At 39.9% G+C, this 27130-nt stretch overlaps 1 protein-coding gene across 1 annotated transcript in view; it reads left to right on the forward strand.

Annotated features, from left to right (window-relative positions):
* Window positions 1-350: 350 nt before the first annotated feature.
* LOC114888346 (spermatogenesis- and oogenesis-specific basic helix-loop-helix-containing protein 2-like) overlaps window positions 351-27130 on the forward strand; it is a 40023-nt gene continuing 13243 nt past the window's right edge. Inside the window, exons 1-6 of the mRNA XM_029210460.1 lie at window positions 351-439; window positions 9720-9934; window positions 17230-17291; window positions 17372-17476; window positions 19035-19134; window positions 20939-21049. Of these exons, the coding sequence (XP_029066293.1) occupies window positions 392-439; window positions 9720-9934; window positions 17230-17291; window positions 17372-17476; window positions 19035-19134; window positions 20939-21049 (641 nt within the window). The 5' untranslated portion in view covers window positions 351-391. The remainder of the gene's footprint in view (window positions 440-9719; window positions 9935-17229; window positions 17292-17371; window positions 17477-19034; window positions 19135-20938; window positions 21050-27130) is intronic.

Here is a 27130-nt window from a genome sequence, read left to right on the forward strand (position 1 = left end):
AGACTTTTAGACAAGCCCTTGCGCCCCGCCACCCGCCCCAAGGCGGGGAGTGGCAGTTCCACCCGGGGCCTGAGCTGTGTGATGTCCCGGGGTCACGTGGAATGGAACTTTGGGTGGGCAGCGCACCAGTGACGGGGTCTCCTTAGGACTTGCAGGGCACCTTGAGGCCGTCCATCCCCGTCCCCCCGGGTACGCCCACCCCCGGAAGCCGGGACCCTCGAAGCAGCGGCTGGCTGCAGGGCCACTTTAAGGGCGGGCCGGGGGCGGGCGCCCCCCAGCTGCGGGCACGAAGCCATTGGCGCGCGGCGGGCGGCGGACGCGACGGACTGGCTGCGAGCTCCTCCCGTGGCGTGGCGAGGCTGCCTCAGGACCCGCACGTGGGCAACGGGCTATGGCGGACTCAATTATTCGCACGGAGCTCGGCCAAACCCCTGAGCAGGTAAGAGGCGGAGGACGAGGAAGGGGAGGCAGCTGCGTTTAAAACGGCGCGCGGGTCGGCGCGGCGACCCAGTCGGGCGGCACAGCCACGCCGGGCGCAGGCCAGTACGTCTGGGGACGGCCCGGGGGCCACTGCGGGGCGCGAGCCAGTCCCGGCCGCCGGCTCGCTCCTGGGGCCCCACGGCGGGCGCCTGCCCACCTCGAGGACGGAGCGGAGGCCTGAGGAGGGAGGGCGACTGGACTGTGTCACAGAGTCACCCCCTCGAGCTCTTGACTCTCGCCAACCCAAACCCATCTTCCGGTCCCAGACCGTTGGTGGGGCGACGCGGGAGCAAGACGTCGTAGGGTAGATATTCGGTCTGGTGGCCGGATAAAAACGGGAGTGACAACTTTGGTTTTAGCCTGAATATAGGAAAGTTGATTTCACACTTTTCAGTTTGAGTGTAGGAAAGTTTATTCAACATATTGAATATGGAAAAGTTGACCTTCAGCTCTCTTGTCTGCACAGCTCTAGGTGCCTTTTTTCGCTGTGCTCACTGCCGTGGCGTCCAGCGTGTCCTTGTACTGCCCTCTCCGCGCTGACCCTCAAACAGGCAGACGTGTGTAGAGACCGTGCTGTTGGCGGGAAGACACGTCTGCCCTCTTCACACATCCGCCCACCCTCCCCGGAAGTCAAAAGGCCCCCTGGCCTCTTTTGGACGCACCTTATTTATCATTCTCTCCCTCGGCAGACGCATAGAATCATTTTGGTGACTGTTTTCGATAAAAATGAAAGCAGCCCACTAGGAAGGAAGCATAAACAAAACCCCACTGACCCCAGAAAGCAAGGTGGCCTGGTGTTGGCTTTCTTCTGAGTATTTCACGTCTTGATAAATGTGAGAGGCAAACCTTTTGCGCTGTTTGTTACCCCTGAGAATGTTCTGCATACTTAAATCTCCTCACTCCTTAAGAACAAGCGTTCTGAACCGAATCACTACCACTTGGAGTGGACCGAGTTTAGGAGGTTTTTCTTAATTATTTAAAAATGGAGGCACCTGTTTAAACTCAGAGTATTTTGGGGGTGCAGGATTAGGCAAAGCTGCACAAAATGGAACTCTGAATAAAATATTATCGAGTAGTACATAAATAACTGTGGCTTCCCACCCTTAAGAGTCTGAAGCCCCAACTGAACCTTTTGTTTGCACTGGGAGAGAAGCTCACTCGGTTTCTCCAGATAGAGCTGCTTAAATCCCTTGACTCCTGGGGAAACTGGAGGCCAACAATTGCCCCGTGAGGGCATCAGCCCTGCAGCTGCTGCTAGTTGTCAGTGCTGCTCCCAGTGATAAGAGTGACATAAATAACAGCTCACTAAAATGTAGGAGTGATTTGCTTTAAGCACTTCAGCACCTGCTGTTACTAATTAAGGGTTTAGCCTGCCACAGATTGCAAATGGAAATCCAGTGTTTTAAAAATGGCAGAGACTGGAGTGCCCTGCCTCTTCCCCCGATTTCAGAAATCAGAGTGGATGAAGAGCACTGGTGACGATGATGTCGCCTGGTAAAAACTGCCCACACTTCACAGATCTGCAGCAAGGTGTAGTAGTGTTTATCCCTGAGTGCTGGACTTCGATGCTTTTTATTTTCTCTTTAGACTGTTTTGAATTTTCCAACCTTCCACAATGAATATGTATTGCTTTTGTTAAAAGAGTGCAGTAAGCAATTCAAATAGGAAAACATTTCCACCAAAGGAGGCCTAGCATTGGTTCAAATCGTGGTCTCACAGGTGAAAATCTTAGAGGTACTAAAAGCAGTTTTCCAGAGCCTAATGTACTAGAACCTTTTATTCATTTTCCTTTTATTCTTATCTGTGGATCCTTCTCATCACCTGTGCTCATATTACACCATCAACAAGATATTTTTAACTATATAAATATTCAAATTGAAGTTGATTAGAAGCTATTCAGTTAATTTGAATTACTTGGGGATAGTGGACTAGGGCAGTGTTCTGATTTGTCTGATTAGGAACATTCCTAGTGTGATGATTTTGTGGGGCAGGGAAGGAAGCCTTGGGTAGGAGAGTAAATCAGTTCTTTGCAGAGCTGCTTTATTTCCTGCCCCTCTGTGCCCTGCTGCCAAGCACTGCAAAACCTTTGATTCCGGCACAGAAGGACCGGTGAGTGATACTTGGCTTTCTCATCCCTTTCCGGATCTCTTTCCCTCTCTCCTCAGTTTCTCCCCAGTACCCGGGTTCTGCCCTTCAAAGCTTGCTCTAGACTTTTCTCCACAAGACTAGCTGAGCGATTCTGGAGAATTTGGGAACTGGGCTTCTGAGGGGAATGTGGTCAGGAGCACTAGGTGCTATCCAGGAAAGGGCTCAAGTTAGCAGCTCATGCCTGTTGTTCAAAACTTACCTTTGCTTCTCAGGTGGCCCTGTGTCCTGAGCCCTGTGACTCAGGTAATGCAGAGAGCAGTTTGATTTTTAGGGCTGTTTTCACTGCCTGACATAGATACATTTTCCTTTTATTTCTATCTCTCCATCTCCCCTTCCCCATCAGGTTGATTTGATGGGTTTTGTGCTCGGGTTTGGTATTACCTGAGAACACATGGCAATAACTACCACCTACAGGGCACTGTACAAACATTACTCCTTATAACAGTCTTGTGATGTATTATTGCCCCCGCCCCCCGATGAGGATCACATAAGTATCTTACTCAGAGCTGCTGGTTAGTCGCTGAACGGGCGGCAGACGCCGTTCTGCATACGTCGAAAGCCTTTGCCCTCTTCCCACTGCATCAAACTGTTAAAAAAAAGGATCAGTAATAGCTTTGGTAGAACTGGGGCTCATCCACTGTTTTCCGTGTTCCAAGGACTGAAAGCCATACTTTCTTATCAGCAGGAAAAAAAAAAAAGACTCCTGGAATGTAAGCCCCGTGAGGGCAGAGAGCTTGTCTGTTCACCTTGAATTCCCAGCACAGCATCTGCCCTGTTGTAGGGGCTTAATAAATATCTATGGCAAGACTACATAGACATCACACGTATTTATGCAGATGCATAAAAGTGGCAGGAGGTTCTAAAGGAAAAAGAAAATAAACTTTTCTAATAGAAAGGTTTACAAGTGATTCACAGCCCGGGATATCCTGGTTTATATGGTTTTTTTTTTTAGTGTAATTATTAATAGCACCTCCTTTCTCAAGTGTCTCAGTTTGTAAGGTAAATTAAATGGTCACCCCATCTGTAGAAGGAGGTTATTTTTGGACATTCATAGGTTGCTTCAGTTAACCTGGTTAATTAAAAAACAAAAAGATGGGGCTTCCCTGGTGGCGCAGTGGTTGAGAGTCCGCCTGCCGATGCAGGGGACACGGGTTCGTGCCCCGGTCCGGGAAAATCCCACATGTGGCGGAGTGGCTGGGCCCATGAGCCATGGCCACTGAGCCTGCGCGTCCCGAGCCTGTGCTCCGCAACAGGAGAGGCCGGAACAGTGAGGGCCGCATACCGCAAAAAAACAAAACAAACAAACAAAAAGATAATCACTCCTTTTATGACCACTTGTTAATGACTGTTTCAATGCTTGGCATTTGCTTCAAAGGCAGTTGTAATTGTCTAGAAGAAATCCTGTGCCGTAGCAGAGATTCACAAACACTCTTCACTCAAAAGCGTCACAGCGGTTTAGAGTCCCGCCTTGCTCCAAGTACCACTGGGAATGAGGAAAGTTTATAAAATGAAAAGGAAACACTCTAGAAGGTTCCTGATACTCTCTACTGCAGAAATTCCAAATTTCAAAGGTCATTTGAAGGTGTTATGCTGTCTTCTTAGAATGTAGAAGGACATGAGGCTGGTGACATGGGTTGATGTTAGGCTATGAAAGGCCATGCTAAGGAGTTTGAATTTTTGTTCTGTTTAAAATAGGGTTGGGTGGGTGAGAAGGATTGGCTGGCAATGATGAATTAAGCACACCTGTCAACGTTCCAGCCACCCCAGTCTCCCTGGCAGGAGATACTTAACAGTGTGCCCATACCTTCAGCAAGTAAATATCATTGAAAAGAAAAAACAAGTGAGGGGCATTCTAAATTAAAAGTCCCAGGAGACATAGCAATCATGTGCAACTCATAGTCCTTAATGGGATCTTGGTTTGAACAAAGTAGCTCTCTCTGAACATTAAAAAAAAAAAATCCACAGGAAAGCTTGAAATTTAGAAAGCAGATGGGATCAAATTGCTACCAAAACAAAAGTGGGGAAAAAAAAAGAAAAACAACACAGCATAAAAGACATAGAGAAGAAATGCCCCAGTAAAACAATTCTAGTGATAGTGCAGGCAGAATGTTAGCAGAAGCAAAGATGAAATGGGCCTGAGGGTGCTTCCCTGGTAAAGAATTAGCTGTGGGCAGAACCCCTGGGCCAGCTGGGGCCCTGGATTTCTTCACCCCTGGGCTCTCTCCCTTCACTCCTACTACAGCCAGAGCGATGGGACTTTTAACCAGAGAATCAAACCCAGGCACTGCTCTTTCTAAAGAAAATGAACTCTATGTGGAACACGGGCTCCTGGTATTGGTAGTTTCCAGACCTCTACAACTGACAAGGGTGAAAGGAAAGGCAGCTCTGCCCAGGAGGGAAATAAACCAAAGTGATTGGCTTTAAGGGTAAGCCTGCCTATATTTTGACAGATAGCTGATCCCAGCCACTTTGCTCTCCAGCCTTTCTTCCATCATCCCTACCATTCACACCAAACCCACAGTTTAGAAGAAACAGTGACTGGGGAAGCAGACCACCCCAACTGCAGGGGAAACTGCTCATACATGTCAGCTGAGTCCTTGAGTCATATTTATGTTTGGATAACCAAGGATCACCAGACAACTATTCCAGAGGCAGATTATAAAGGGGATAGAAAAAACTTAAAATTTCTAATTTGTATGTTCACAGGGGATATCATGTCCTAAAAATAGCGGGTTATGATAAATTATCAAAAGAGAGAAAAAAGTCTTAGAAATGAGCAATTCATGTTAAATTAACTGAAATTGTAAAAGTCTTTAGAAGGACTAAAGGCTGAGCTGGTGATACGAACAATAAACTTAAGAAAGTCTTGCGGAAGTTGAGACTTGAAGGATTAATTTAGGATGTCCAGCATCCTAAAGATATCCTTTCCAAGGATAGACAAAGGCAACAGAGGAGGAAATAATCAAAGAAATAATAGAAGGAAATTTCCAGAGCCAAAGATCCACTGAATGCCAAGTGGGCTGAGTAAGGTCCATCCCCAGACACATCCTAGGAAATGATCAGAATCTACAGCATAAGAGAAAAGCACTAAAAGAAAAACAAGGCAGCTTTTTCTTTTCATCACCAGCTCTGGTTGTGAGAAGAAAATGGCCCAGTATCTTCAAAGGTCAGAGACAAACAGATTTTGACTTGTAGGAGTATTTTGACTATAAAGCTAGCACTGAATTGTGAGCCCTAATGCCACTTAAAGAACATAAATAAGGAGTTTAACTCCCAAAGTATTGTAGGAGCAGCAGGAGGGAAAAAGGACAATTTGATCAGCCTAACAGGAAGCGTGGGAAAGAAGAAGCTGAATTACGGTAAATGGGAAACTTGAAATAACAAATGAAGGGAATAAGACCATTTCATGTTAAGTTATGAATGTTTCACAATTAATTACATTGATTACCTTAATGTTCATTAACTAGTGTCATTAATGTAAGTAATAACTTATTAAAAACTTATTAATTACTTATATTAAAAACTGAAATCTCAGATTGGAAGAAACCTAAAAAAGTCAAATATATTTTATTTAAAAAATTCATACAAAATCAAAATGATACAGAAAGCCTCAAAATAAAGGTATAAAAAACTAAGTGCTGTATATCAGAAAAAAATAAAATTTCAGATGAAAAGCATTAAAAAGGACAAAGATATATTTTATATATAGTTTTTTCTCTATAATTATATGATATTTATATGTTAATACATACTACATAAACATTGTAGATCATTATATAGTATATATTAAGTATTATTATATATTTATATGAATATATAAAATTGTTATGAACCTTTATGTACCTAATCCATAGTTTATTTATAGAGTCTATAGTTAGAGAAATTGATAAATTGACAAAGCGTAATTAGAGAGGGCAGGTTTTATATATCTACCTCTTAAAATGAAAGATCAAGTAGACCTAAAATAAGAAAGCAACGAGCAAGTTCAGTCTGAAAGCTATGTAGAGGCTGTATGCCTAACAGAAAATACACATTGTTTTCAAGTATCCATGGAACATTAAAAATTGTGTATTAAGTCACAGAGAAAATATCAACCAATTCTAAAAAGTAGAAGTCATATAGTGTGCATCCACTGTTGACAATGCACTGAAATAAGAAATGAGTCAATAGCCAAAAAAAATTTTAAAAACCAAAACACTATCCACTTGAAAATTAACATCTTTATATAGGAGTTTAGTATAACTCTTAGGTTAAAATGGGAATATAAACTGAAATTATATAAACTAGCAATGAATGAACATGACCGCAATATATCAGAATTTATAGGGTACAACAAAGTGCCACTTGGATGATGGCGTCATTCAATAGAACTTTCTGCAATGATGAAACTCTTCTATAATTATGCAGAAATGGTAGTCACTTGCCATATGTGGATACTGAGCACTTGAAATGTGGCTGGTGAAACTGAACTGATTTCACACTTTAATTGTAATGAACATAAATTTAAATCACCACATATTGGACCACATAGTTCTACAGTCTCTAATAAAGCATTACCAGAAAAAGAAGATAGAAAAAAATTTAATTATATATTAATCTCTAGTTGGGGCTTCCCTGGTGGCACAGTGGTTAAGAATCTGCCTGCCAATGCAGGGGACACGGGTTCGACCCCTGGTCCGGGAAGATCCCACATGCTGTGGAGCAACTAAGCCTGTGCGCCACAACTACTGAGCCTGCGCTCTAGAGCCCGCAGGCCACAACTACTGAAGCCCACATGCCTAGAGCCTGTGCTCCGCAACAAGAGAAGCCACCGCAATGAGAAGCCCGTGCACGACAACAAAGAGTAGACCCCGCTCACCGCAACTAGAGAAAGCCCGCACGCAGCAACAAAGACCCAACGCAGCCAAAAATAAATAAATAAAATAAATAAATTTAATCTGTAGTTGGAAAGCAAGCAAGATGAACTCAACGCAAGTAATAAATGTTGTATAAATTTAAAAATTAATACATTTGAAAAGAAATGAAATGGATTTTTAAAAATATATGAATAAAATTCACTTAAAGGCAGAACACTTATTTTACTAGTAAGCATTAAGGAACTGTAAAAGGTAGTCTAAAACCTACTTTTATAAATGACTTCAGGCTCGGATTTCACAGACAAGTTTTACCTAAACTTCAAGAAGCCAATAATTTATATGTTTTATAAAATATTCAAGACGGTAGAATAATTTAGAAGCTTTCTATTGCTTCAAGGCTGGCATAACCTTGACACCCAAACCAGGTAAGTCAGTACAATAAAACAAAATTTTATCCAGTTTTACTTATGAATATAGATGCAAAAATCTAAAATAATATGAATGAACTGAATCTATTTGCAATAAGCGTGGGTTTATCCCGGTAATGCAATGATGGCTTGACATTAGGAAATCTATTAATGTAATTCACTACCTAACAGATGAAAGGAGAAAAAAAAATGTGATCATGTTGATACAGAAAAAGCATTTGGTAAATTTTAACACCCATTTCTGATTTAAAATTCTTAGCTTCCAAATAGAAAGAAACTTCTTTAACTTGATAAAGGGTATTGACCTTCATTATCATGTAGTAGTAAAAACATTTGAAATATTCCCACTAAAGTCAGGAACAAGGCAAGAATGCCCACTTCACTCCTGCAATTTACCGTTGTTTTGAATGTCCTAGCCAGTGCTTTAAGGTTAATAAGTAAAAGGCATAAATAAATTCTGGAGATGGGGACAAAAATGTCATTTTTTAAAAACCATATGATTGCCTATCTAGGAAACTCAGAAGAATCAACTAAAAAGTACTGGAACTAAATGGAGAGTACCAAAAAGTACTTTGAGCAAATTCCTTATACAGAAATCAGTACATCTCTATGTCAGCTATAATCAATCAGAAAATATAGTGAGAAACTATATCCCCTTCACAATGACTCTGAAATCTTGAAAAATCTAGGAATCAATGTGTGAAGACACTTGCAAAATCTATATGCAAGTAACTATAAAACTGAAGGAGATAAGATCTGATTTCTCTGAGTCATACTTCCTAAATAGGGAGATGTAATACATAATGATATTCCCTAATTTTTAAAATAAGTGCAACTGTCATCAAAATTTTAACAGGGTTCCTTATGGAACCTGACAAGCTGTTGATAAAATTCTGTGGGAAGAGACATTGTGGGAAAATATCTAAGAACCAAACTGAAAAATAACAAGGGGGGAACCACATGCTCTAGCAAATATAAAGCATAAAGAGCTAGCAATTAGACTGTGTGCTGTTAACCAGGAATAGGCAAATAAATCAATGGATCAGATTGAAGCTCCCCAAAACTTATATACATACATACATACATACATACATATATATGGCATTTGAAACTACTAAGAGAAGTTTGGCATATTCAGTAATGCTGTTCTTTGTCATTTTAAGTGGATTGTGTTTAATATCTGTACAGAATAAAACGTGGAGAAATAAAAGATGAAGATGGAAATTATATTTTTTCTAATCGAATGTGCTTGAAAGTATCCCCAAATGGAAATAAAGAGGCTCTTCGGTTCCTAATGTTCAGATTTGAATAGCATGATATATTCCATTCAAAGAAAGGACTTGATTTGAGTATTTCTTAGGTTCAGGGAATTTAAATCTTTCTCTGTTCTCCGGAATGTGTTTCATCAAAATAAATCATGTGGGAGAGTCACCAGCTTGGTTCTCTCATTAGTAAACAGGTTTTCCAGCAGGATGGGCGATTGGGAAACTGGGCCTATAGAAAGAATCTTATCTATTGTTAATAGGATGAGAAAGAAACTTGTAGGAAAACCACAGTAGAATAGTATTTGTAGGCAGAACTTTAAAAAATAGCATGACTTTCAGATCCATTCACTACCCTAGGTTCTAAGGACATGAAATGAATAGTTCCTGCCCTTGAGGTATGCTTATAGTTGACCATTCAGTATAGCTGAGTAGTCAGTCATTGGCTATTTGTAACCTTTATTTATTTTCTCATACATGACGGCATGTTCTCTATGCCCAGACATTAATTGTGTGATGCCTCTGCTTTTTTCCTTCTCTTTTAGGCAAAAATAGACCTCTTATTAGTTGGCGATGTCACTGTTCAGTACCTGGCTGATATTGTACAGAAATTCTTTTCAAATTTAGCAAAAGTCACCGTCATCATTAGTGATGTGAAGATGGCAGCAGCACTTGTGGATGATTGCACGTTCAACATGGTTTTTCTGAAGTTGACTTCTTTACCAACTGCCGAGGAGCTGGAAGCTGTCAGATTAATTAGGTAAACTCCAAAATCTTGACTCTCTTATCTTTAGAATAGGTTTTTTTTTTTTTAAGATTTTTTTTTTGATGTGGATCATTTTTAAGTCTTTGTTACAATATTGTTTCTGTTTTATGTTTTGGTTTTTTGGCCATGAGGCATAGGGGACCTTAGTTCCCCAACCAGGGATTGAACCTGCACCTTCTGCATTGGAAGGCGAAGTCTTAACCGCTGGACCGCCAGGGAAGTCCCTAGAATAGTTTTTATTAAAACCTGCTTCTATAAAAATTCTTAAAAGATGATACAATTCTACTTTAATTTTTAAGATGACGGATATTTTCAAGGGCAGAATCTCTATATATGTTTTTGTTCTTCCTGCCAATTTGACCTACTATTATAAGAATTAACATTTTAACTTAAAAGTAATAGGTGTGGGTGAGGATATAAGAATTAACTGGTCATAGAAATTTATTTGGTATATAATGCTTCCCGTAATTCAGTAGATATTCCTTTTTAATAACTATGTCATTAACATGGCATATTGTTTCAGAGTTCATTAATTCTTATAGTAGACACTAAAGCAGGTGAGCACTTGTATCTCTGGGTCATGATAGCTCTGGGCTGAAGGTGTCTCTTTCAAGAGATGTCCTAATGTGAAAGAGCCATGAAGCTCTCTGGATCCGCTGAGTCCAGGTCAATACCATGTCCATTATTCTTTTCTTTAAATTTAATTTTATTTATTTATTTATTTTTGGCTGCATTGGGTCTTCGTTGCTACGCACAGGCTTTCTGTAATTTCAGTGAGCAGGGGCTTCTCTTGTTGCAGAGCACAGGCTCTAGGTGCATGGGCTTCAGTGGTTGTGGCTCACGGGCTCAGCAGTTGTGGCTCACGGGCTGTAGCACGCAGGCTCAGTAGTTGGGGCGCACGGGCTTAGTTGCTCTGTGGCATGTGGGATCTTCCCAGACTAGGGCTCGAACCCATGTCCCCTGCATTGGCAGGCGGATTCTTAACCGCTGCACCACCAGGGAAGTCCACATGCATTGTTCTTGTTTCACCTGGTAGTTCCATAGACATTATGCTGCTGTTTGACCCACTCAACTCTGGAGATCTGGAGTCTAGAGGTGAAAGATTTTGGTTCTTCCGTGCCTGTTTACATAGGATTTTGAGCCACTTAGGATGTTTTTAAACAGGGTTAGGTGAGATTGAATGTGTTTCCTTCTGTGATACTTGATGAAGTATAATTGTAGATACTATTGGAATATATAAGGACTTCGCATAATTAGAGGAGAGGACTTTCTAGACCAAAGGAGAAAGTTCAGAGAAATATTGTGATTCCAGAATAAAAAGGACCAAGCATATTATGTTAGGGGAAAAGACAGGTGGGACTGGGAAGAAGCCAGAGACACTGGGCTACTTGTTAAAGACAGACAGAAAGACACTGCTCCTGGGGTTTCTTAGAATGGTTGGTCTTCTGCATTTCTTTGGCCTTCTACTGGGAATATGAACTCTAGACAAACCAGGCAAATTACCTCAAACAGGATTTCACTTCCAAAACATGTTGTTGTGAACGATCTTCCTTCTGAAGATATGCCTATTTTATTAATATACCTTTTCAAAAAATCTATTGATAGAGTACCTCTGATTGGAGGCTTATAGTAATATCTCATTTGTATAGTATTAATATTTAAAAAAAATTTACAACACCTTTATGAGGGAGGTAAGGCAGGGCTTCATCATTCCTACTTGGCAGATTAGAAACCTGAGGCTGAAGTGACTTGCCTGAGACCACATGGCTTGTTTTCACAAAACTCAGACTAGAACTCTTCACTCTTCCCTTCATGTTCTTTCTAAAAGTCTGTAATCTTTGGCTTCTGTATTGAAGCCCCTTTTACAATTCGGACATGCCATAGATGCCAGACTTACTTTAACCTAAGCGTATCATTTTGGAGGAGCAGCGGACAAGCTGCTGTGGCTGACCTCTCTCCATCCCAGCAGCAGGAGTCCAGCCGTGCCTCCCCAAATGTGGTAAAGGCTTTGTGTTCGCTCATGATCGAGGCTACATTTTGAACAGGATAAGATTAAAGTTCTGTTTAAGAACAAGCTTTATGTCTAGTCACAGTTGTTAGCAGTTGGGAGGGTAGAGGAGAGAACCTCTGTCTGACACCCCCCTCTGTGGATTCTCCCCACGGCTGCTTTCTTTGTCTGAATAACATAGCTTAAGATGTGTTAGCAGAGAGAAGAAGATAGATGAAGGAAATAAATGTACAGACAGGCATATGGTAATTCTGTTGTTTTGCTGTAAAAGCATTTCTTTGAAAAGAAAAAGAGAATAATTCGTGGAATACACCTGGTTTTCTTTTTTGGTCTCATTATGCTAGTCCCAATATCCGGTATACGTCTTGACTAATAGCAGGTATTCAGTACTTTGCTCTAGGTGTGGGTGGGCGACCATGCTGTTCTAGGGCAGACCATGAGTTCTAGCTTTTGCGTTCCTCTCTGAAAAAGGGACAGCGCTTTCTTTGTGGAAGCTTTGCCTTTCCTGATACTGGACTTAGAGGCTAGAAATGTCTCTGAAATCCCCTTTCTTGCCCTCAGAATTGTTATGAGTTGATGACTTATGAATTATTTAAACCCTTATGGAGCATATTTATATTTTGAGGCTATAGTTTTTCTTAGGATGATGACTCTCATGAACATCTTGCCCTATTTATAAGGCATTTAAACCTTTATCTTTCCTACAGCACTCTATCTTTTGAGTTTGGGCTAATATTTAACGACTAAGCCAATATGAAGAGTTTTGACTTAGCTTTTTAATGCTGTATTTTAGATTTTTTTCCCCCTTAGAGCTTTGTTGTTGTTTTGTTATATCTCAAAATCTGGATAGGTTCAGGAAAATATACAAGTATTTACCTTACTCCTCTCTGGTCCCTTTTTATGCCCTGCCAGAGAACTCACTGTAGAATAAAAGTGGTCCACGTTGATTTTCAGTATCAGAGCACATGATCACAAATCTATGTATATCTGTAAGACATACGGATTTTTCTTGAAACTAAGAACGAAGTATAGTGTGTCAGCTATCATACTAAGCTTCTTTTAGGATAAAATGCAAGCAGGCTCCTTAAAAAGATTTTAAAATTTATTCTTATAGAAGAACTGTGGTTTTAGCTTGGAGCTAATCATTAATCAGTTTTAATCATTTGTAAAAATAATGGTACCTTATAGCCTGACATCCTCAAGAATTATGGCACATCTCAATTATAGGTTGACATTGATGGTAGTACTCCCTAATTTGATTTCATTTCATGAACACATTTTTATTGAGCCAGATGAACTCAGACACCACCCAGTGGTAAAATATTTTAAGATCGTCTCAGGATTCATGTGCTTGGTTCCAGAATTTCAGGAGTATTTGACCCTTCTTTCAGGTCAGTTCTCAAAACTGAACCACATTCAAAGTGTAGATACTTGGTAATTCAGATGCATCCTGGCACTACCTTACAAAGGCCAGTACAGAACATTAGAGTATGTTTCAAACTCATCCACAGTGTATGGATCCTGTTTGCCATTGTGATTTTCTGGTCCATGAACTGTGTCTGCAGTTCCTCAAACCCTGTAATTCTCGTGAGCTCAGAGCAGTGCAGCGATAGGAAAGGAACGCAGAATGTGGTTCCGTCTGCTCAGTCGGCAAATCAAGTTTGAATCTGATTTTATTTTTTCCCATGTCGATTCGCTTGTCTGATCAGTTAACTTATTACGTCACCAAGAAAACCCAATCTTGTGAGCCACAAGGGTCTAACAAGTTGTCCTGCTGTGTCCCCAATTCCAGAACATCCTTGACTTGACAGTGCTACTCAGTAAGTCTGATCAGCCAGTTTGCATTACCTGAATACTTGACATAAACACTATAACAACAAAACAACTAAGTAGTTTTACTAAAAACATTATTCTGTAAATAGGAACTGAGGGACATTCTAGATGTTTATTGTTTCTAGCATCATGTCATGTGGTGAACCTGACTTAGAAGGGTCACAGCAGAAACTCTCCTGACAAAAAGCATAGTGGGGATGGGGCACACCAACCTTCACTATTGACCAGAATCAACTCAGAACTTCACTGCACTTTATCACAGGTGCCCTGTTAGTAGCAAGTGAACTCAGTGTTTTCATATTTACAGTAAAACTCTTAATTTTCTTACTGAAAATGGTTGTTTTAATTCATTAAGTAATTAATAAAGGATATTATTTGTTACAAGTCCCAAATAGACCACACCAAGTTAATTTGGCTGCTTTGGGCCCACAGGTTGCATAATGGATAACCGTACTCAAGAAGGATGCAACCCAAAAATGACACTGGCTTTTGTCCTTTGACGTCCCTGTGCCTATAAAGGAAGTGCCTTTAGAGGTTTCCCCCGGCTTCATAGGGACTTATAAGAACATTTTGGTCCTCCTATTAGATGACAGATTTCAGCGGCCAGCCAGATCTTTCCTGAGGTTCTTTGATCATCAGAGTGTACAATTCAGTTCAAAACACTTTTATATGATTTTTTTTCCAGCTACCAGACTTAGGGGTGGGGACAAGGCTGGGAATGGCCACTGCTGCAGTTTGAGCTTATGGCGGCCTCCAGTTCCAGAGAGTACTGGGCATAGGCTAGGAGTGGACACTAGAACATCAATATCCAATCTTGTATGTGGAGCGTAGTCTCAGGATCCATCATGTCATTTAAACAGTGTATGCCGTGAAACAGGAGGATAAATCAGTTGCCCCCCAGCAAACTGCAGATTTTTAAAACTCTGGAGACCTCAATTGAGAAGGTGCTTCTAAGGCCTCAGAACCTGCAATTTAGTTTTGGTATATGAAAGAAGTGGTATTAGTTGGGGTGGAGAAAGGAGATTTTTGTTGTGTTTTGGTGTTGCTTAGTTTTAAGGAACATTCATTCATTGGAAAGAGGACCTTTTTTGGTGATCCTGGAAACTGCAAACTCTGTTAGCTTATTAATTTGTACAGAATGTGGATGAGAAGCTGAGCTCTGGACCAGAGTGTTGGATTCTGGGAACTCTATTGATTGCTGGGGTTCCTGCACAATTAGGGCTTCACTAACAGAGGAAGTGTTTGGGTTGGTAATCGATTCTGTGCTAATGACAAAAGTCCAGGAATTCTAACTCTGTCTGATGTGAAGCTTGAAATTTGAAAGTCATCAGGGTATAAAAATCCATATATCCAAATCTAACCTATTTCCCTGTCAGTAAGATCAATTAAAAAAAAAATAGACACAGGATTATTTCCAAAAGCAAAGAATCTGTTTTTTAAAAAATTCTATAATTCTAGAATATTTTAACTTACGATAACTTGTTGTTTTTGTGAGTCCACAAAGTATTTTTTATTTCAAAAGCTGGACTGAACTACCCAATATGTTTCTATCTATTCAGTCTGTTTGTCCCTCCCACCTCATCCCATTATTCATACCCCTGTTATACCCCACGCTTTTTCATCCCTTACAAAATAAATGGGAAAGGTTCACACTGTGGACACTGTGACACACAGGCATCATTCTCTCCTACGCACTTCCACGGTCCACACCCCACCGTGTGCTAAGGGGCCTTCCTTACTGCCACTTGAGTCTGCCTGTCGGATCCCATCCTCCCTCCTACTTGCCTATTTTGATGGCAGTACTTCTGCCTGAGCTTCTCATTTCCTCATAGAAACTGTTCTTTCCTCTCTTCTCTTTTAGCCCAAATTCTCTTTCAGAATTCATAGAACACAAGCCTGAATAGAGCTCAGTTGGGTGATTTGTCCCATTTTAGTAATATCCTATTGATACTTGTTTGACATAATTAACTTAGTAAATATTCTGAGTTATATATATATTTTAAATAAATTTATTTATCTATTTATGTCTGTATTGGGTCTTCGTTGCTGCGCACGGGCTTTCTCTAGTTGCGGCGAGCGGGGGCTATTCTTCGTTGCAGTGTGCGGGCTTCTCATTGCAGTGGCTTCTCATGCTGCAGAGCACGGGCTCTAGGCGTGAGGGCTTCAGTAGTTGTGGCACATGGGCTCAGTAGTTGTGGCTCGTGGGCTCTAGAGCACAGGCTCAGTAGTTGTGGCGCACGGGCTTGGTTGCACCGTGGCATGTGGGATCTTCCCAGACCAGGGCTCGAACCCATGTCCCCTTCATTGGCAGGTGGATTCTTAACCACTGTGCCACCAGGGAAGCCCTGGTCATTTGTTTTATAAAATTTCCCACATTCTGATTTCATCCCCATAGCATTTAAAAAAAATATTCCTCTTTTCCTTAAATTTCTTGAAACTGGTGGTTAGATCAAGAATCTGGATAAGATTTTGGATCATTTAAAGCCAAGAACAAAAGTGGTCCGTCTTACATTCTACCTAATACCTGAGCAGTATTCTCAAAACTGTCAAGATCATCAGAAACAAAGTCAGCAAAAGTGTCACAATGTAGAGTAGCCTAAGGGAGATATAATGACTGAATGTAATGTAGGATCCTGGATTGGATCCTGGCATAGAAAAATAAAGTACATTAAGAAAAACTAAGGAAATCAGAATAAAGAATGAACTTAATAATAATGTATCAATATTGGCTCATTAATTTGGAATATTTGGAAGTATTCCAAACTAATGTAAGATGTTAGCAGTATGGGAAATTGTGTTTGGGATACATGGGAACTCTACTATGTTCATATTTTTCCTGTAGATACAAAATTATTCTAAAATTAAAGTTTATTTTTAAAAAGTCACTTATTCTCTCACCCCTTCCCCAGTTGTGGAGAGCCAGGCATTTGTGGTTGCCATAGAAATGAACCATAAAAAGACTGTTCTTATTAACAGACTGCACTCCTGCTCAGAGAAGCCAGGGGTATGTTTGACTGAAGACTCAAATTTTGGATTTTCTTACCCATTAAAAGGAAATAGAGAAGCTAAAGCATCTATTATAAATAAAGCTTCAAACAGAGCAAGCGTCAGTTTCGGGAGAATGTTCCCCTCCCTCGTATTTTTCAAATAATCTGTAATTGTACTGTCCACCCCAGCCACACACTTCAGAAGCCTCTTCGTGCAACTGCAAGAAATAAAAACACAATCTCTTCTTTTATGAACTGTAAAAAAAAAAAAGTCCATCTTTTCCCTCACTGATTTGAGATGGTACTGTCACTAAACTTCCATATTAATGCCACCATTTTAAATTCTGATGAAATAAAGAAAGTCACTGTAGTGTAGTTCGTTCCTAATGAGCTAAATGTTTGAATCCCAATTTTTTGAACGATGATTTTGCTTCATTTTAAACTTTTTTTTTCCCTTTCAGATCTGGCAAGAAAAAAAATACACATTTGCTCTTTGTTTTTATAGTCCCTGAGAACTTTAAAGGTATGTGCCTGTTGGATATATTATCTGCTTTTTCCCCAAATAGAAATCATGAAGTCAGTATTTAATACAAAGGTTCTTAGGTTGTCTTTCAGGTCACGGAGCTGATATTACTTTAACTGAACCACTGACAATGGAAAAAATGAGTGTTGTGATAAAATACTGGAAAACATATTTCGCAAATACTGGTGAGTGAAAAGCAGGTTTCCAAGGGTTAGAAAAATTCTAACCAAGATTCTACAAAAATTGTATTTATACATTTTTATGTTGGTTTTCCACTTATGCCTTTTATTTGTTAAGGATTAACTGTATGCTATATACTATAAGGAACATGTAATCCTTGTTAAACATAGTGTGAAGAAAACAAGTGTGAATAAAATAAAGGGAAACATACGTTCTGTACCTGTGAAGAAAAAGCTTGTCCTCAAAGGTTTAAAATGTGCACAAGGGACAAATGCAGTGTTGTGGAAGCACACGTCTTTTTTGGTTTTGGGGTGGTTTTTTTTTGGTAGCCTAACTTCTTAGTCATTTGAATGGAATTATTCATGCTTTGTGCTGTATGATTGTCTAAAAGCCAGAGCCATTAACCTTGAGTCTTTGTGCTTTGCAAAACACTTGCATATAAATTATTTCACTTCTTTAAGTTAACAGAGTGGTTATCCTTTCTATTTTAGATTTTTAGACACAGATAATTAGTGTCAGTGCTTCAATGAGACCTCACATTTCTAAACTCTTCACCTGTATTGTATTATGTGTATTGCCAGCATCTAAACACTTAAGATAATTAAATTGCTTTAATTTGCCTTGTAAAAGGACAGACTCCAATTTCTGAAATTAAATTCTACTGGAATCATTGTTTGTCAATGACTACTTATGATTTTTCTAGACCCAGGTTACTAGTAGGAAATCTTGTAAAATTAAGGTATTTTTCTTAAAATGGACCTGAAAGACACTTTCAGGATTATCATGGATAAGCTCATACTCCAGAAGATACAAGATCAGTGCACCCCTCCTTTTTTTTTAATGTCCTTCTTCAGTATGTAGGCAAGATGAGTGAGTCTGTTTTGTAACATCCCAGTGGCTCCCATCCCCTGCAGGTGTCAGAGTTCTTCCTGGAAATGAAATGTGTAACTGTCTGGTACCAGAGTTCTTTTGCAGCCTCTTCTCATTTTGGTTCTCAGTGGAAATAGAGCAGCTGCTCCTCACCACCTGTCTAGCACCCTTCTTATTGGTCCTAACCATGTCTCATCCAGTCATCTCAGCTCTGCTCTTAGGATGAGCAGCTGCAAAACAAACAAACAAAAACAACAGCAACAACAAAAAGCAAAAAACCCCGAAAAAACCCCACACCAAAAAACAACACAACCATCAGATGCTTTGACAATGCAGCTACTTACTGAAGACTCATACGCATTTTCTGTCTCTGACATTTACCTGTAAATAATAAGTAAACTCAGTTGAATGCATTTTTAAGCACACCTATCACAAAGTTAGTAGAATCTGGTTGAAAGAGGATGCTGTGGAGTAACTTGTATGTAGTGTTTTAATTTTGCTTTCTCACCTGGGTAGTTCCATGCTTCACAGATTGAAATCTATAAAACTTGCTTTTTATTTAAAAAATGCTGCTTTGTAAAATGTATTGAGTGAAACATGACAGCTATTTTTGATTAGGGCTTATATGTGTGATTAACATCATCCCCACCAGTGATTTTATAATTGAAATGGTTCCTCTTTTAAAACTTGCAGTTAAGAATGAAATTTCTGTGAAGCCTGAAGAACCTGAATTGCCCCTGCAGAAGTCCTGCAGTGAACACCTGAGATATTTTTCTACTGATCTATTTGCTCGGTTAGTTTTTTTCACTTTTTCGTAGTAGCAATTTTTACTGTGTACATTTCATTAAAAAACATTTCTGGAGGACTTATTGATTGTGCAACAGCAGCTCAAGTGCTGGGGGTGATGCAAAAGAAAGTAGCTATTTTGTGGAAGAGGGATGCAACCTGTACTATATTTCAGAATCCTGAGCTGGCACTGTGGGGACACATTACAGAAGTATCCAAGTAAATATAAGGAAGCACTTCATAACCACAGGGGAGCAGGTTGAATTGTAAGGTAGTAAGTTACCCATCACTGGGCATGTTAAAGTAGAGACTGGGTTAAATAAAAGCAGTGATGTTTCAAACTTTTAAAACAATGGAATCCTAAGCTGTTATCCATCTGCCAATAAGCTTCTCCCTAATGTCTTTTTTGAACTCATGAACCTACCCCACCAATTACTGAAAATAACCCTTAAAGATGGTCTCTTTGTCTCTGTCTCTTTGAGATATTAGAACTAGCATTTAAACCTGCATTGAACCGGGGGTCATTCAAACCCTTTCAATTCTAACACTGTATGCTTATAAAAATTCTATTTTAGTGAATTTCTTTGTTTCACTTGAAGCTGATTTCCAAGGAGATTTTAAATAGAGCATAGGGCTATAAAGAATGGACACAAGTGTTGAGAACATGGATGATGATGGTGAGAATTTTGAGTTAGTCACTTCCAGAATTTGTAGAATGTGACCGTCAGCTATTTTGAACAGGGAAGAGACTTGGCAACCAATAAGCATGGTTAAACCAAAGATGCACTTACTTAAGTAGTACAGAGATAGCAACAGCTTTCTTTATCTTATTTAGCATTTCAACCTCAAAGAAATTTACCCTATTAAACTTTTTCTGGGATATGGGGTTGGGAAGGGTTTTGGAAGGCCTTGTGATTTTCTTGTATTACTTACAACTTATTTTTGAGCCCTACTCATCTTGTATCTTTGCTCTTCCTCAGAATCCTACTACTATAAATAAAAGTCAATTTTCAAATCAAGTTATATCCCTTGTGATAAAGGAGATAATATTAGTTTGTAAGTTTTTTAGGGAAATTTTTTTTTTAATCAAATCAATGAAAATGCCTGGAGAAGTTCTAGAAAAATGGTTGAGCCAGAAAATGTCCATTAAATGACAAATTTTTTACATGGAGGTAGCCTGCCGGTTGCTGATCAAGCTGCAGTAGTATATCTTGGCCCTCTAATCCTTCGTGCTTTTCCTGTAATGTACCTTTAGATACAGTCATGTAATTTGGAATACTCATACTCAGTGAGGTTAGAATATTTTAGTCCTGCTTGTATCTGTTATTCTTTATCAGTATATTTTATTTTATTTTTTATTTTTTTATTTTTGCGGTACGCAGGGCTCTCACTGTTGTAGCCTCTCCCATTGGGGAGCACAGGCTCCGGACGCGCAGGCTCAGCGGCTGTGGCTCACGGGCCCAGCCGCTCTGGGGCATGTGGGATCTTCCCGGACCGGGGCACGAACCCGGGTCCCCTGCATCGGCAGGCGGACTCTCAACCACTGCGCCACCAGGGAAGCCCTATCAGTATATTTTAGAATCTTGATCAGTCATTGAATTTATGATGACCTTGACAATAAATTCTTTTGAAATTTTGAAGTAAACTATTCTGTACCAAATACATAGGGTAAAATGGTTTGATATTTACTGCACCTTTGTATAAAGCTAGGGACTTAGAGAAGCATTCTTTGATTAGTGTATTGGTGCTTATTGTTTACTATTGCCTGACAATTTTCCTCTTTATATGGTATGATTTTCTCTTGTTTCTAGCTCTGAATCTCTAAGAAATGACATTGGGTTTGAATTAAAGGATCCGTTGTCAAATTTCGAGAAAAACAAAAAGATTTCTCTTCTTCACTCAAGCAAGGAAAAGCTGAGAAGGTGAATTTTGTTACAGCCCCCTTTTTAGCATTGTTCCTTTGTAGGAAAAAATTGCTTCCATGAATTTCGTAACTTTATAATATTGTCAAAAGTCGGTGCGAAACTAGTAAATCTGGCAGCTGGGGAAGATCTGGAACTGGTCCCTGCAATACGTGCTACTCACTCATTCATTCATTTAGTCATTCAGCAAGTAGCTGTGAGCGTCTAATATGCCAGAATATGATTCGAGAACTGAGGTAAAAAATAAATTGTTGCCTTCAAGGAGGTCTTAGTCTAGTGCTTAGACAGACTTCTAAATAGGCTCTTAAATAGGAAATTATGTTTTAATAAATATCATGATAGAAAAGAACACACAGTAGGACACTAGGAAAGTTACCTAAGACAGAATGAGGAGGCAGAAAGGCTTTCTTGAGAAGACGATAGCTAAATTGAGCTTTAAACAAAAATTAGTTTAGTTTGGTTTAGAAATCAGTGAAGGATGTTTCAAATGGCAGGAGTAGCAGGTACAGAGGCCAGCAGTGTAAGAAAGTACGGTGAATTTGTGGAACTGCAGGTGTTTTCATAGAGTTGGCCATAAGGGTGCGAGTGGGAAGGGGCAAGAGATGAGAGGTAGTAGGTAAGGGCTGGGTATGTCCTGTTAAGGAATTTGAATTTCATCCTGACCTGTTCATCCTGCACTAAAGGATTTTAGCAAAGGTGTGATATGATAAGATCTGTACCTTAGAATGAACGCTTGAGCAGGATGTTAGGGAGTGAATTGAATCTGGAGGCCAGGGGAGTCTGTAATAAGAAGTGATGAAATCCTGAACTATGGTGTTAGAAATGGGATAGTGAGAAGTAAGCCAGTTCTAAGTATATGAAATAGGTAGAATCAGCGTGAATGTGGCTGAAGGAGAAGTCAGGTGTAACTTCCAAGTTGATGGTGGAGCCATCGACTGACTGGGAAGTACAGTGGAATGCAGGCTGGGAGTGGGAGGTGAGTTTTGCTCTTGCTGCATTTATATGGAGCTTCCCAGTAAGGAATTGGCCCTTAGGTTCTAGAGAAGATCCAGGCTAGAAACAGGGATTTGAGAGCTATCAGGATACAGCATCTATTTGAAGCGATGGATGCAGGATGGATATAATGACTTTGAAAAGCATGTAGGGAAGAGACAAGTGGGGAAGAGGCCCTTGGGGAAAACCTCAATATTTAAGGTCCAGGCAGCTGAGAAGAGATCAGGGGAAAAAGAGTTTCTAGGAAGATAAGAAGAAGACCGGGAGGGAGTGGTATTGAGGAGAACAGGGGAGGAGAGAGTTTCCTAAAGGAGTGTGTTCAGCAATATCGCATGGCACAGAGATTAAGTAAGGGAAGAACTGACAGTTGACTGTGTTTAGCAAAACCTAAATGTCACTGACCTTGGCAAAAATAATTCCCTTGGCATGGTTAGGGAAGAAGTGCTGTTGCAGAAAGATGGAGAATGAAAGGTGAGAATGCAGATGAAAGGAAGGAGAAAAGGAAGCTGTGTGGTCTATAAAAGGGAATTTAGGGGAAAATGAGAAATTTTGATAAGGCTGGGCCAGACTTGAATATGTTCATATTTATCTTCCAAAAGAAGACAGCTGCAAGAGAGACAGAGGTCTTAAAGATACTCATGTTTTGGTTATCTGTGGCTGCTTAAAAAATGAAACTGAAGTTCATTGGCTTGATATGTGGTTTTATGGGTTAGCGGTTTGAGCAGGACTCAGCTAGGCAATTCTTCTGCCTATGTGACATTAACTGGGGTTACTTGGTAGCCTTCAGCTGGAGGATGGTCCAGTCAGGAGGGTCTGGGGCCTTTGCAAGGATGGCTGGAAGGCTGAACGCAGCCGGGGCTCCGCAGCCTGCTAGTCTCAGGGTTGTCAGACTTCTTCCATGGCAGCCCAGGGCTCCTAGAGAGAGTGTTCCAGGGGGCAGGAAGAGGAAGCTGCGCTCTCACATGGCGTGGGACCAGAAACTGGCCCGGTGCCACTTCTACCATGTGCTCTTGGTCAGAGCAGTCACAGAGCCTACCCAGGCCTAAGGGAAGGGTATATAGACCCCACCTCTCAATGGGAGGAATGTCAAAGAATTTTAGTTCCCTTCAGGCAGTGAGGGGCACTGGCGATGGATTTACATCCCTGAAGAGGCAGAAGGCTTTGGAATCTAGAACCAGGTGGAAGAACACCTCTTCCACTGAAAATGGAGAGAAGGAGTTAAAGCTAAGTGTGGATAAAGATGAGTCTTTTTGTTTGTTTGTTTGTTTGTTTGGTGCCCTGTGTTCTCTGCCTTCCCCAGCCATCCCCTTCTGGAGTGTTTGTGTTCTCCCAGCTGGTGCCTGGCCTGGACGTTCTTCTTTTTTTTTTTTTTTTACATCTTTATTGGAGTATAATTGCTTTACAATGGTGTGTTAGTTTCTGCTGTATAACAAAGTGAATCAGCCACACTTATACATATATGACGCAAGAGGGAAAAGATGAGTCTTGATGGGGCCAGAAAGGAGGAGGAAGTTGATCATTTCTGCCGAATGTGCTCCATCGTCTGCTGAAGATTAGTGGGAAAATGGTGTGGTTTTGGGCTTGATGAGATGGGCTGGTAGATGGGCTAGTCTGGTCCAAAAGGCCTTCACTCATATGTCTGCTGCTTTAGCCAAGAGGAGACTTAGGGCCTGCTGGCCAGGCTATCCTATAGAGTTCACTAATCTGCAGTGAAATGAGAAAAATACAGTGCAATGAGTATTTTTAAAGCTTTATTTTATATAACATACTCTTAAGATTGTGTTTTCCATACTTTATTTGATGTTAAAATCATGGTGATATTAGTAAATGGTTTACAACAAAATGTTATTGGGAGATGGTACCTTTCTTTCATTATTTTTCATGTCTGAATCGAATGTTGGCAATCCTTTATTGGTCCCCCAAAGTTCTGTGTTGTTTTTCTTTTTTAATTTTAGTGGTTGATGAAAACTAAAATCTGAGAACCACTAGTCTAGAGGACTACAAAGATGCTTTGGGGGGTGTCCGCCCCTGTTGCATTATTTAAAGGGCTAGAAATCTTTGTTTCCCAGAAAGAAAAGCTGTAAGCAGGAACTGACCCCCCCACTTAGAGATTTGCTTGGGAGATACCAGAAAGTAACAATCCGTCCCTAATTACTTTATGCCATTTCCTCTTCTTAACCCTTCTGATTATGCCTGTGAATCTTAAAATAGATGCTTCTAGTCTATTTCTCTTCCTTTTTCTCCTCCTCCTCCCAATCACCTGCTTTACTTATGGTTTTGTCTTTTTTGCATTGTTTTGCTCTTTTTTGTTTTTAAGCAGCATAGGTAACGTGATACTTGCTAATGTTGAGGAAATAATGATCCCAGCTGATGGTTTTGAATACTTGCATTTGGGAATTTCTTTTTTAAACAACTCTACCATCTCTGTTTTTTTTTATTAGAACAGATTAATAAAAATTGGCTAATTCTAATATTCTTGATGAAATCCCTTTCATTATGCATGTTTTAAATATATAAATATGTCTTTATCTTGGTAAGGTGTATACTTTGCAGTGCGATACCTTCATTTTGTTTGTGTATCTGTGAGTCCAAAATGGTGGCGGTTTAATCATTTTCAGGATGTCACTCACTTGAAGTGAAAGTGAGTTTTGCTGTAGTTTCTCACAAATGAAGACTTTTCCACGGCTGGAAAGACTTTTCAAGTCTTAGAAATTTAAGGAAGGTAGAATAGGAAGTTCTCAGAGGGTCTTAAGTCATATGTGGCCAAGAGACCTCTCTCTGTGAGTTCTTGATTGCCTGAGACACATTTGTACAGGGGAGAGACCAAGGACGTAGTTTGGACCAAGACCTTTGGCTTTAAATGCCATTCAGCCTCTTAGAATCACTTTTAGCTGGTTCTTTCCCTGATTTATTTGGACTGGGTCATAACCAAGCTGGCTTCTGTGGTAGATGACAAAAACAAAACACATTTTTGCCTGTTGTTACCTATTGCTGCTTCCATACACAAAGGAAAAAGAAAACAGCAGGACCCTATGGGGCCCCTGAGCTGGGTATCCTACTTTTTTGAGCCAACATGAACATCCTTCACAAAGGTTCTCTAACACCGTATACAAAAATAAACTCAAAATGGTTTAAAGGCCTAAATGTAAGACTGGATACTACAAAACTCCTAGAGGAGAACATAGGCAGAACACTCTTTGGCATAAATCACAGCATTCGTTGTTTGGGATCCGTCTCCTAGATTTGGCATAAATCACAGCATTCGTTGTTTGGGATCCGGCTCCTAGAGTAATGGAAATAAAAACAGAAATAAACAAATGGGACCTAATTAAACTTAAAAGCTTTTGCACAGCAAAGGAAACCATATACAAAATGAATAGACCACCTATGGACTGAGAGAAAATATTTGCAAATGATGTTACCGACAAGGGGTTAGTTTCCAAAATATACAAACAGCTCATACAGCTTAATATCAAAAAAATATCAGAAAAACAGACAACCCAATCAAAAAATGGACAGAAGATCTAAATAGACATTTCTCCAAAGAAGACATAAAGACATAAAGATCTAAATAGACATTTCTCCAAAGAAGACATTCATGGCCAGCGGGCATATGAAAAGATGCTCAACATCCCTAATCATTAGAGAAATGCAGATCAAAACTACAATGAGGTATCACCTCACACCAGTCAGAGTGGCCATCATTAAAAAGTTTACAAACAATAAATGCTGGAGAGGGCATGGAGAAAAAAGAAACCCTCTTACACTGTTGGTGGGAATGTAAGTTGGTGCAGCCACTATGGAGAACAGTGTGGAGGTTCCAGCAATCCCATTCCTGGCCATATATCTGGAGAAAACTCTACTTTGAAAATATACATGCACCCCAGTGTTCATAGCAGCACTATATACAATAGCCAAGACATGCAAGCAACCTAAATTTCCATCAACAGGTGAATGGATAAAGAAGATGTGGTGTGTGTGTGTGTGTGTGTGTGTGTGGTGGAATATTACTCAGCTATAAAAAGTGAAATAATGCCATTTGCAGCAACATGGATGGTCCTAGAGATTATCATATTAAGTGAAGTAAATCAGATAAAGACAGATACAATATTACTTATATGTGGAATCTAAAATAATGATACAAATGAACTTATTTAGAAATCAGAAATAGACTCACAGGCTTAGAAAACAAACTTATGGTTACCAAAGGGGATAGTGGAGAGGGGGAGAGATAATTTAGGAGTTTGGGATTAACAAACTATGTCTTCTTTTAGTCTAAAATTAGATGACAATATCAGATTAAAATATCTGTAACTGTTGGTTGTTTTAACTCAAATTTTAGGTGTTTTTTTTTGGGGGGGGAGTAAAACAGGCTCTTCACTGTTTACAAAGTTATTTATGAGTTGCAAAAATTCTCTATGTTTTTCTCTGTATTACCATGTTTTTCTCCTGTACTCTTTCATTCATCTTGACTGCCACAATCAGACAGAAAGTACAAGAACACTTTGCTTTTGCACCTGTAGTGAAAACCTTAGCAGCAGATATAATCATTCCAGGTCTGTCAGATAAATGCATACTCTCGGTATTTAAAATGTTCAACTTATCAGAATGATGTAATAATCACAAGTAGCAAGTGATTATGTATTTGAAGCAAAAATTCACAAAATTAAAGGGACAGATATTGTATTTGAAGCAAAAATTCACAAAATTAAAGGGACATATTGACAAGCATTGTTGGAGATTTCACATCCCTCTCTCAGCAATTGATACAACAGCTGGACACCAAAAATCAGTCAGATATAGAAGGTGTGAGCCCTGTTGACCAGCTTGATCTGGTAGATGTATGTAAAACACCATACCCAGCACAGCAGCGGAATACCCATTCTTTTCAAAGGCGTATGGTACATTCACTTAGATAAACTATGCTGGGGGGTATAGTACATTTCAGTACATTTAGAAAAGTTGAATTCACAAGGTGTATGTTCCTTGACTACGATTAAGTTAAATTAGAAGCCAGTAAGAATTTGATATGAAGAAAAACCTCAAATATCTGGAAATTTAAGAACACACTCCTAAATAATCCATGGG

This window comes from Monodon monoceros, unplaced genomic scaffold, assembly GCF_005190385.1.
Source record: "Monodon monoceros isolate NGI ecotype Baffin Bay Population unplaced genomic scaffold, NGI_Narwhal_1 Super_Scaffold_8, whole genome shotgun sequence".
Lineage (NCBI taxonomy): Eukaryota > Metazoa > Chordata > Mammalia > Artiodactyla > Monodontidae > Monodon > Monodon monoceros.